Source organism: Corticium candelabrum, chromosome 15 (genome assembly GCF_963422355.1).
Source record: "Corticium candelabrum chromosome 15, ooCorCand1.1, whole genome shotgun sequence".
Lineage (NCBI taxonomy): Eukaryota > Metazoa > Porifera > Homoscleromorpha > Homosclerophorida > Plakinidae > Corticium > Corticium candelabrum.
Window position 1 is genome coordinate 2,170,712 of NC_085099.1, and position 12,500 is coordinate 2,183,211.

The window sequence follows — 12,500 nt, forward strand, 5'->3', positions numbered from 1 at the left end:
ATATAAATAAATATAAAATAGATATAAAATAAATATAAATAAATATAAAATAAATATGAAATAAATATAAAATAAATGTAATATATATATATATATAATAAATATAAAATAGATATAAAATAAATATAAAAAATATATAAATAAATATAAATAAATATAAAATAGATATAAAATAAATATAAATAAATATAAAATAAATATGAAATAAATATAAAATAAATATAAAATAAATATAAAATAGATATAAAATAAATATATAATAGATATAATATTTATTTTATATTTATTTTATATTATTTTATATTTATTTTATATTTATTTATATTTAATATATATTTATTTTATATTTATTTTATATTTATTTTATATTTATTTCATATTTATATATACTTTTGCAGATTGGAAAAGAGAGTCTTGCTTGTCGTGAGGGTGTGGCCATCTTTGACATGTCTTCCTTCGGCAAGTTTTACTTGGCGGGTTGTGATGCACAGAAGGCAGCCGATTGGATCTGCACCAATAATGTAAATCACAATGCAGGTTGTAATGGTTACGAGTTGTTTGTTTGTTGACGATGTGAAGATTGTGTGTTGAGTAGGTCGCAGTGTGTATACATGTATGTTGAATAGTCACGGTGGAGTGGAAAGCGATTTGGTGTGGCATGTTGTCAACCCAGAAGAGACTGGAATACAGAATGTTGTAGGTTAGTCACTAAGTGTATGAAAGCACAGTTGGATGGTCATTGATATTTCAATTAATTTAATTAATTAATTAATTAATTGATATAAATTTGGGACAAACAGACAGACAAATGGAACAACAGACAGATGGACATGCTTACATCCATACAATGTGTTACGTACATTTTTTCTAGATGCAAGTCTAGAACCAACAGTCACTCTACACTTGAGTAGTCGATACAACTAAGCTCTATTATGACTTTGTCTGTGTCTCCATAAACCAATTTGCGCTGAGCAAGAGCGGCCTATGGCCACATATACCACTGCTACACATACAATTCAGTCCCGTAGGAAGCATTTGAAGTGGTCCGGCCTAGCATGCACACTAAGAGGGTGTGGTGCAATGACAGTGCCAAGAGTTTCAGCATACTATGTGGTATCTATAATAATCTATTGTACAACAGATTCTTGATTAGTTACTCTCATTTACCAACAGTTACTGTAATACATGGCTACACAATGACCTCAGTCTCCTTTGGGTAGGGTAAATAGCAGGAGTGGAGGAGCGAGTCACAAGTTGGGGGGTCGGGGCATTAAAGGACATCAGAGTACATGAAGTAGGGTGAGCTTTCAGTAGGCATTTCCTGTCTCCGCAGTTGTTGATTGTCAAGTTGGGGGGAATTACCCCCTCTCACCCCCAGCTCCACCACCACTGAATAGGAATTAATTCAAGATGCTACAATTTACTTTTTGTTTCAACTATAAATATATTAACTATTTAATCACCTATATTTTTAATCAGATGTTTCGTGCAATTGTTGGCTGTCAGAGTGTCTGAAGGAGAGTTTTGAAAGATACCCTGGTCAAAGCCGGACTGACCGGACTGCATGCATACGGTACCTACGGCTCTGAATTAGGCCTCTGGTGAAAGTGTACCCTAGAAAAAAAATATTTTTATTATGTGTCGTGCTCAATCAGATCAGTCTGGTTTGTAAAGTCTATTACAAGTACCGGAAGCAAACCCTGCTTCAGAAGTACTTAGACCGTCACGGCTGTCTAGAAAGAAGACATTACTTTACGAAGGATTCGAGTAGATCCCAGAAGCACTGTTTTCTGTAAGTCCTGCAGGTTGTAATGACCTGGAATAATGTCCAGCCACCGTGCAATACCTGCGTGCACTGTGTCCAAAGCTCCCAAGACCACCGGAACCACCAGTGTTTGACAATGCCACGTGCAGCTTATCTCCACTCGCAAGTCGCTGTACTTCGCCAACTTCTCAGCATGTTTCTTGCCAATGTTGCCATCAGCAGGACAGCTGATATCAATAAGAAGACAAGTGTTTGTCTTCCTATTTCTGAGACAGATGTCTGGATGATTGGCTTTGATCTTCCTGGCAGTGGGGATGGTGGATCGTAGTAATGTCATTCGTCTCCACAAGCCTATCAGGATGATGCCGGTACCATCTGCTCTCTACTGGAACCCCAAAAGGGCGACAAACATCATTATTATTATTATGTGTTGCTATGCCCCTCCATAATGGGCAAGTGGGGTCTTTACCCCCATCTGGGCACCCACCAAACCAGCAGGTGAGCCCAGCGGGGTACATGTTTCCGTGTAGTCCATACGGCGATCAATGACTAGCCAATTTGATATAGATTGCAGGCATTACGGTGACCGCGAAAAGTGGACAGCACACCTAGTGGATATCAACGACCACAAGGAAAGCACTGAATGTCATCGTCAACGGACCGTTATTATTATGTGTCGTGCTCAACCAGATCAGTCTGGTTTGTAAAGTCTATTACAAGTACCGGAAGCAAACCCTGCTTCAGAAGTACTTAGACCATCACGGCTGTCTAGAAAGAAGACATGACTTTACGAAGGATCCGAGTAGATCCCAGAAGCACTGTTTTCTGTAAGTGCTGCAGGTTGTGATGACCTGGAATAATGTCCAGCCACCGTGCAATACCTGCGTGCACTGTGCCCAAAGCTCCCAAGACCACCGGAATCACCAGTGTTCGACAATGCCACATGTGGCTTATCTCCACTCGCAAGTCGCTGTACTTCGCCAACTTCTCAGCATGTTTCTTGCCAATGTTGCCATCAGCAGGACAGCTGATATCAATAAGAAGACAAGTGTTTGTCTTCCTATTTCTGAGACAGATGTCTGGACGATTGGCTTTGATCTTCCTGGCAGTGGGGATGGTGGTATCCCACATCATAGTAATGTCATCCGTCTCCACAAGCCTATCAGGATGATGCCGGTACCATCTGCTCTCCACTGGAACCCCAAAATGGCGACAAACATCCCAGTGAATGATGGAGGCCACCTGATTGTGTCGATCAGTGTAGTCCGTCGGTGCCAAAGCACTACAGCCTGCCACAATGTGGTCGACTGTTTCCAGGCCTACACTGCACATGCGGCGTGTAGGACTGACATCACGATGTAGAATCTTGCGCTCATAGTACCGAGTCCGAAGAGCTTGGTCTTGAGCAGCAACAACCAGTCCCTCAGTTGCAGCAGGAAGATTTGCTGCCTTTAGCCATCCGTAGGTCTCTTTCATGTCCACAGGCGGTTGCTCAGTGAGACGACGATACTGCCCGTGCAAGGCTTCCCGCTCCAGGATCGCACACGAAGAGAACTGCAACACGTACGGTAATGTCTCGCATCTGTTTCAGGTGCTTGCTCGAAGCCACCTTCAACCGAGATGGATGCATTCCTGTGTAAGTTCTGCGACTTATCGTCCGAAGCAAGATTCCTCCGCAGCTGTGCAGTAAACCGACAAGCCATGCGCTTGATCGAGTGTGAAGATTTTCCAGAGTCACACTCCCGTATCATCTGCATGAAAGGATCAGAACTGTCAGCAAGGTAACAGTTTAGCCTCACAATACAAGATTGATCTGTCGACTCAATCTGTTGTAACCCCCTACCCCCATCACTGCAAGGAGCGTACAGTCGGTCAACGTCCGCAGCAGGATGGTGGACACCGTGCATAGAGAGGAGCTTTCTGGTCCGTCGATCGAGCTGCTGCAGGTCCGTGCACCCCCAATGAATGACGCCAAAACCGTAAGTGAGAACCGGTAGTGCAAACCCATTGATGGCTAGAATCTTGTTCCGACCATACAACTCAGTCCGGAGAACCACCTTCACTCTGCGCAAGTACTCGCGACGGAGTCTCTCCCGCATCATGCTGTGCTGAATACCGTTACTCTCATCTACACCCAAGTACTTGTAGACTTGACCCGGTTCCAGACAGTTGATGGTGTCCGTTTTTCCTACCGTCACCCCAGAGTTGTGTCCAGATAGTCTGCCGTTGACAAAGTGTGCAACAGCACATTTGTCCAGACCAAACTTCATCTGGATGTCATCAGAGAAGGTACGAACCGATTGTTATTATTATTATTATTATTATTATTATTATTATTATTATTATTATTATTATTAGTTTCCACAAAGATTCTGTATGTCATGGTATGTAACATTCATTATGTCATAGGAGACAAGGCGTTTTACATCACATCTGGTGGTGGTTCTGGCCAACACGATTTCTGCCATATCAACAACATCATCAACGACATGAAGTTCGACTGCCAATTGAGAGACAGTACAGAAGAGTTGGGCATGTTGAGTGTGCAAGGACCACTGAGGTAGATGCCACACTTTCTATACACACACACACACACACACACACACACACACACACACACACACACACACACACACAAACAAACACACACAAACAAACAAACACACACACACACACAAACAAACAAACACACACACACACAGTTGCGTGTGCCTTTTGCATCATATTGTTGTTATGACTGCAATGTTTGTTTGTTTGTGTTTGTGTTTAGTCGGCAATTGCTTCAAGAGCTGACAACATCTGATCTCAGTAATGCTTCCTTTCCTTTTGGTACTCATCAGGTCATTGATATTGCAGGCAAGCCAGTCAGAGCCATAAGACTGACTTTTGTTGGTGAACTCGGCTGGGAGCTGCATATTCCGGAATCATCATGTTCACACGTGTACAACGCTCTGATGGAGTCGGGCAGACAGTACGGCATTATGAATGCTGGTTATCGTTCTATTGATTCGTTGAGTATTGAGAAAGGATATCGACATTGGCATGAAGATGTGAGAGCGGATGACAGTCCTCTTGAGGCAGGACTCGGATTTACTTGTAAACTCAAATCTAATGTACCATTTTTGGGACGAGAAGCGATAGAGAAAGAAAAAGCACGTGGACTGATGAAGAAACTATGCTGTTTTACAGTTGACAAGTTAGTGAGTCTTTCTGCTTGTTTAACTGTTTGTTTGTTAGTTTGTCGTCAGTTTGTCCTTGTGTCCTTCTGTGTTCCTGTCTGTCTGACTGTCTTCTTTCACTATTGAACACAAAAAAGCAAAATTTACAAGAACACTGTAGGTAAAACTGCTAAGCTAAATGTCCATCTACCGAGACATACAGATCGAATACAACTAAAACTCTAATGAATGATGTTCTGATTGTCTCTTTCATTGTCGTCCAATTGTTCATTTTCCTCTGCAATTCCGTCTGTCTGTCTGTCTAAAAATGACAAAATATGGTCAACAGCAGTCTATAGCAGGATCTGATACAACATGTATTCCACTGGTTTTTGAACACTTTAGCTTTTGAGGCCCTATGGCTGAAGACTATCTTGATAAGATCTCCAAAATTTCAAAAGACGCAAATGGAAAAAGCAACAAAACAGACTTTAGAGATAGATGGAGAAAGCAACTGTCTGTAGTTGTTCAGTCTTGCAACTCTCGTGTGATTTTAACAATTTATCGAAGTTGTCTAAGTGCAATTTTGATGATTTTCTGTATAATAAAGACGTTCAACATTTTGTTCATTGACTATTATTGTTATGCATATGTAAAGTTAGCGATTGTTATTGGTAGAGTAAGAGTTCAAATCTGTGTGTCTGTCTGTCTGTTTGCCATCTCAAACTATACTGTGTGTGAATAGAAACCAAGTTCTGTTTGGTGTGGAGGGCATTTGGCGTGATGGCGTGTGTGTTGGTTATCTACGTCGAGCAGACTATGGATACTGGCTGCAGAAGAGCATTGGCTATGGATACGTTTCCCGTCCAGATGGTCTTACTGTTAGTAATGAATTTCTCAGTGATGGTCACTACACTATTGAAGTGATGGGAGATGCCATTCCAGCCACTCTGCACTTGAAGTCACCATTTGATCCAAAGAACAATCGAATCAAAGGATGTTCCAATGCTGACTGAGAGAAACAAGTTACATAAACACGTTGACTCAATAGAATTTTGTGTAAGCGACCGTTTCTACATTTTTGTAAGTGTGACAGACATATGAAATTTACTGCTCACTGATTAATCAGGTTCACGTTCATATTTGTGTTAATTAATTTTATATTAATTTTAAAATGGTTATATATTAACTATTATATAATTGTATAAATTAGTAGTCAAGAATACTACACTTAGACGTACGGTAAGATTAGCTGTTCAATTCTGCTCATAATTTTTATCCAAAGCATTTGTTTTTGTTTTGATTAACCAAATACAAAATTTAACATTGATGTTAATAATCAATGTGTATATAAAAAATTAATTTTTGTATCTTACAATTGAATGCTTTCATATTAATTAATTGTTTATATGTAACAAACTACAGACTTGGAGCCAATTGGTAAACAAACAAACACACGCACACACACACACACACACACATACACACACACACACACACACACACACACACACACACACACACACACACACACAAGCAAACAAACTAAGAAACAAACACGTAGAGGCTACATACAACAAATTATACTCGGAATCTCAGGTAGTGCAATGTCATTTTTGTGAGTTATTGATATTAAATTTAAAACCAATCTGCGAGATGAGAGACAAGCAACCAGAACAGACAGACAAACTAAGTTGTTATTTCAAGCGTTTCAAATTAATTTCACAGCATCCTTTTTTAATCAGTCAAGAAACAGTAGACAGTTCTGCTTTTACTAGTCCTCGGAATTCCAACAAATGTGCGCCTATATCCGGGATATACACGTTTGTGTTTATTCTTCCAGGCGTGGTTACCGTGACGTAGTGACCGGTTGGTCGGACGTCGCGATTTCGTAACTCTAGTACCTTACATGCTGCACGAGGGGTCGACCTCGCGATGAAAAAGAAACGTTTCAGGTTTTCTGCCTCCCTCACACTTTACGAACTGAGTGACGTGCCGTTTGTGAGTGGAGTTCTATTCGTGAAGGTGAAGCTCGGCGATGGCGGATCTTTCTCCGCCAAGACGGCAAGGTAGGGCAATGATTTGTGACTCTGTGTACGCGTGGGTGATTGTTGTGTGCGTACAGGCAGGCGATTAGCAATCACACGGTGACGTGGAACGAGGAGTTCACGTTTGAGTGCCGAATGACGGCCCCGGCCAGCGACGGCATTCTCAGCGACTGCATGTGCCGACTGTTTATTCGAATGGTGAGTGTGCGGCGTTCGGTGTTCTGACGCAAAATCGTCAACACATGGACCGTCGGTCTATATAGGCCATTCAGCTGTGCTTCACTAGCGGTGCAGTCACAGGTGCCATTCAGTCGCGAGTCGATTGCCGCATGCGCCTACATTTCGGTCACATACGCGATGACCGACGTTTCAGTCAAATCGATTGTGTGTACAACCGAAAGGCTGACTTCAGTCATAGAGCTGAGTCAGTCAGATAGTTTCCATGCTAATAGACAAGGCGGTATCTGCTAGATTGGTGGAAATTGTGTCATTATGCAAGTGTGACATTTTTTCTTGTTCTGGTGACCTTCAGAACGTCGGTGACGACTAACGTTTCCGTCTGCTCCTTTCCGTTTCTTGCAGCGTCCTGCATGATGACATTCTGATGAGGTGTCAGTAGCAATTAAGGGGGCGGGTTGGAGGGTGGAGTCGGCACGCCAGTTTCATTCCACTACCTTTCTATCGGTGTAAAACAGATTCATTAGCATGTTTGATTTGTAGGAGACAAAAGGTGGCAAGTCATATGAGAAGGTGCGTAGACACCGCTTATTGATTGTGGCATTCATTGATAGTAATAAATTTGCAGCTTGGCTATGTTGACATCAATCTTGCTCAATACGCATGTGCCGGGCTACAGACAACAAGAATGTTGTTGCTCGGCAACAGCAACGCGAAGAAGCAAGACAACTCTGTACTGAAGGTCGGAGTGAAACGTCTGAAATTTATATATTTATTTAATTAATTGATTGATAATCGTAGGTTGGTGTGAATGTCAATTTACTTTCGGGCGATCCTTGTTTCAAGAAGTAAGTATGGTTGACATGTTATGGTGTGTAGTCTCGTAATACAATTGTAACTCAGACCGGAATTGGTGAGAGTGAAGTTGACCGATGCATTCAGTAGTTCACACACTGAAGCTGCTATGGCAAGAGACATGCCAGCAGGTCATCAACAATTTTGCTATTATTTATATGATATAATATATTAACTTTTTTGTTTGTCGTTAGGCGGAGCTAACCCACTGTCTGTTTCAGGCAGTTCGCATGTACATCAGTCGAGTGCATCGGGTCTTCTCCCTCCTCTGCATTCTCGTCAAGCTAGTCAGGGCAGCGGTTGTCCGTCGTCGTCGCATTCTCGACAAGCCAGTCAAACGAGCACGATCAGCATGTCGTCGAGACCTCACAGCGGCGTTCATTCACGCACACGTAATTTCTCATTTGTCAAACGTTTGACCTTCTAGTGATGTCACGTCTTTCCAGCTTCGTTCTGTGAGGAGGACAAGCTACCAGCATCAGCAGGAAGTCGACTAAGAGTGAGCATTTCAATTGTGATGCCTCGTGTTGTGTTTGAGTGACTGATGTCGTCGTGTGATTAGAAACCAAGTGACATTCTATTAACAACAGGAAAACGATCAGACGTACCTGCTTCAGCCGAAGCAGTTGTTGATCAGATTATCAACAAGTGAGCCGCATTTGTGTGTTAATTGTGTGTGGCTGGTATCACGTGTTGTGTGTTTGTGTGTTGCTGTTTGTAGTCAGTCTGTGATGGAAGGCGATGAAACTGATGGACATAATGGAGGTGAGATACAATCTAGATGACAATTGTATGTAAACAGGGAGCATGAAAAAATGATGGACTCATGTGCACACACAGACGGACGGACACACACACACACACACACACACACACACACACACACACACACACACACACACACACACAAATGGATGGACACACACATACACAGATGGACGGACACGCACACACACAGATGGACACAGATGGACTGACACACACACACACACACACACACACACACACACACACACACACACACACACACACACACACACACACACATACAGACATGGATGGACACACACATGCACATACAGACATGGATGGACGCACACAAGGACGGACGGACGGACACACACACACACACACACACAGGTGGACACACACACACACACTCGGACGGACGGACGGACACACACACACGGATGGACACACACACACCCACACCAGTTTCATACATTTAATTGATACCTTTTCATTTACTTCCAGCTATCAGCAGAAGCTCTCTACAACTATTCGTTAGTCCCAGCGGCCAAGCGACCGTGTCAGGCACCGATATTAGGTACACACGCGTGCACACACACACACACACACACACACACACACACACACACACACATAGCCTCGAACTTCCAGACCAGAGAGCGTGCAAAGCGCGCGAACTCTAGTCTGGACCAAGGTGATACTAAAATGATTTCGGAAATAACCCTTCTTAGCCAATCAGCTTCTACAACCCGAATCTCGGTTGTAAATTCTGATTGGCTTAGCAATAATTGGTTATGCTAAGTGCACTAGCACCTGATTGCGCATGTGAAATCCTTGTGGGCGGCTAAGTGCACGCCACAACAATGACAAGACTCTGCATGCCAAAAACAATGATCAGACTCTGCACACACACATCTTAGTTTTAGTTTCAGCTTCAGTTCTTTGATATTTTCAAGTTTGCGGTGAGAGGACATGCACAGCAGCGTTGCTAGATCATCACCTTTGACAACTGGTAGAGCGGTAGTCTCGCTAGTCGAGCGGTTAGACTAGGTAGCGGTCTGCCGAAGAATCAAAGAGTCGTGGTTTCATGCCGTCCACCAAGATATCGCTGCAAACACTGCAGACGTCTCTTCTTTGTTTGTGAGATGTCATGACATTTACAAATGATATGTTGATCTAGGTAAAACGATCCTACGCTGTTAGACACCATTTACCATCGCTTTTGATAAATACTTCCGAAATCATTTTAGTATCGACTTGGTCCAGACTAGAGTTTGCACTTCGCGCGCTCTCTGGTCTGGAATTTTGAGGCTAACACACACACACACACACACACACACACACACACACACACACACACACACACACACACACACACACACACACACACAGTAACACCAACGTTTTATCCACAACCAACTCATGTTGTATTGAAATCAATTTCTATTAGATTTTCAGGTGGCTACAAGCCCGTCATCATGACGGGAGCACAATAGGCCGTGACATCGAATGTATATTTAACTGTAGCTTTTCGCTGGTTGTCTTTTATTCATGTTCTTTTCTAGAGCATATTCTATTGTTTCTATAAAGCTAGTTATTGGTCTATATTGAGTACAGACATACATGTACTCGTCTGAGTAAATTAAAACGAAGGCCATAAGGTTGATTTGCTTGTAGCAACTGAAAAAGTATTGCAGTGTTCAGAACATCCGGGCCATGTGTAACGTCACGTGCATCTGCATGCATCACAGACACAACTGAAAATGTTAAATATAAATTATATATTTAAATTAAATAAATTAATTTAACGACTTTGTTACGAAGAGTATTAATCACTCATTGCCGTATCGTAGACACAAGCGCGCGATTTTCATAGTTATTTATAAGTATCCGGGTTACTCATGAATATCCTGGTGTTCTCTCATCTCTGAACACGGAAAACAGCGTTGTGTACTGCTGTTAAACACTGCCTATCGTCTTGGTACAGTAAGAAACAACAGGTGAGAGATTTTTCTTCGTGTTTGAATTCGTTCCACGCAAATGCGCTGCAACTTCCGGCTGCAGAACTAAAACGCACGATATCGACGTTTGTTGACACGCAAACGGCGTCGCTCTTACAGCATTTGTCGCCTAGTATGTGTGACTGTACGTTGGTTCTGTTGTCTGCACGTTGCGATGACTCACTTTCGGATGACGTCATAGAAAAGGGGAAGTAACGAATATCCGGGAATTCGTACTTTCAATATTCAATATACAGTGACATATAGGAATTTAAACATACAATAATAGTATTACAGGTGTGTAGAAATATGGTGTGATGTGATTTCATGTTTTTTTTTGCGACTGGAAGGAGTGTTGTGTGTTGATGGATTTTGGTGGACGATTTTGTGTTTGTGTGGAGGGAGTGAGTAAAATGGATGTTCAGAGGGGTTGGTTGAGTTGACGTCGAGATTTGGAATTATTGATTTGTTTGGATATACGTACGTACATATGACACACACACACACACACACACACACACACACACACACACTGACACACACACACACACACACACACACACACACACACACACACACACACACACACGTGCACGCAAATGGCAAATGGATAAGGAGCTGTCATTAAATGGTAATGCCCATAGCCAGATGGCTGGGTTCCTGTGCACTAAGCAGGAGCTATGGGCTATGGTAAGCAATCTCCTAGAGCCTGGCCAGATGCTCGCAGGAGCACCGACTGCGACGCCGACTGTGGTGTGGGCACTCGAAGTCCCACTTGGATCCCAGTGGCTGATGGACTTTGTCGTAGTCGGAGGCCTTGCTACCCCAGTCAAAGACCAGGTACTCATATGTACTTCTGAGTTGAGAGAGGCAATTTGTGTGTAAGTTTCTTGCCCAAGGAAATTATGCCATAGCTCGCCATCACTGTGACTTGAACCTGCAATCCTGCAAGGTTCCGGATGTTTTTATTCTCCGAACGCACTCTCTAACCAATTGAGCCACAGCACGCACGCACACACACACACACACACACACACACACACACACACACACACTGCGACACACACACACACACACACACACACACACACAAACACACACAAACACACACGTACACACATAAACACACACACACACACACACACACACACACACACACACACACACATACACACACACACACACACACACACACACACACACACACACACACACCACTCAAGCGCACGTACACACACTACAGCTTCGTTAGGAAATATATTTTTTATGCTTTTAGGATGGCAACGTTGACCATTACCGAGAGAGGGAATCCTGGCCGTCCGACTGCAGTCACTCTCGTTCGCATTCAGGAGTTCCTTCGTACTCCATTTCCGGGCTTTGCTGTGGAACGTGTTAGCCTGCGATCATTTCAAATCAATGTTGACAGAGAGCAGGCGATCATTGTCACAGATTCTAACAACTACATAACACAACTTGACTCTATTAGACTGTCATTTCAGGTGTGGAATGTTGTGCGTGTTTTGGGTATGTTGAAGGCAGATAGTTGTGTGATACTAGGAGTACTACAGTGGACAGTACCTACTGGATAGGTAGACTGACAGTTGAATGGTTTGAGGTATATGGTAGAGACAGATGGACAAATAGACAGACAAAAGGCAAGTGGACAAACAGAGAGAAAGAACAAAATGATGGACAGACATATAGACAGACAGACAAATAATTAAGAAATAACAGACAAAGAGCGTGT

The 12,500-nt window shown here is 42.7% G+C and overlaps 3 protein-coding genes across 3 annotated transcripts in view; all 3 read left to right on the top strand.

Moving 5' to 3' along the window:
• Positions 1-6,042, top strand: part of LOC134191679 (sarcosine dehydrogenase, mitochondrial-like) — a 9,788-nt gene extending 3,746 nt beyond the window's left edge. The window contains exons 5-9 of the mRNA XM_062660297.1: positions 399-537; positions 596-700; positions 4,175-4,325; positions 4,536-4,961; positions 5,669-6,042. Coding sequence (XP_062516281.1) covers positions 399-537; positions 596-700; positions 4,175-4,325; positions 4,536-4,961; positions 5,669-5,939 — 1,092 coding nt within the window. The 3' untranslated portion in view covers positions 5,940-6,042. The remainder of the gene's footprint in view (positions 1-398; positions 538-595; positions 701-4,174; positions 4,326-4,535; positions 4,962-5,668) is intronic.
• Positions 6,043-6,758: 716 nt separating this feature from the next.
• On the top strand, positions 6,759-10,461 carry LOC134190635 (early estrogen-induced gene 1 protein-like). The gene is made up of 12 exons (XM_062659094.1): positions 6,759-6,992; positions 7,049-7,169; positions 7,692-7,721; positions 7,777-7,890; positions 7,950-7,996; positions 8,052-8,134; positions 8,198-8,395; positions 8,450-8,502; positions 8,566-8,651; positions 8,725-8,768; positions 9,258-9,330; positions 10,204-10,461. Exons 1-12 carry the CDS (start codon positions 6,859-6,861, stop codon positions 10,247-10,249), a joined length of 1,029 nt encoding a protein of 342 aa, XP_062515078.1. The 5' UTR covers positions 6,759-6,858; the 3' UTR covers positions 10,250-10,461.
• An 88-nt stretch (positions 10,462-10,549) lies between these two features.
• Positions 10,550-12,500, top strand: part of LOC134190634 (uncharacterized) — a 5,001-nt gene continuing 3,050 nt past the window's right edge. Inside the window, exons 1-2 of the mRNA XM_062659093.1 lie at positions 10,550-10,753; positions 12,030-12,252. Of these exons, the coding sequence (XP_062515077.1) occupies positions 12,031-12,252 (222 nt within the window). The 5' untranslated portion in view covers positions 10,550-10,753; position 12,030. The remainder of the gene's footprint in view (positions 10,754-12,029; positions 12,253-12,500) is intronic.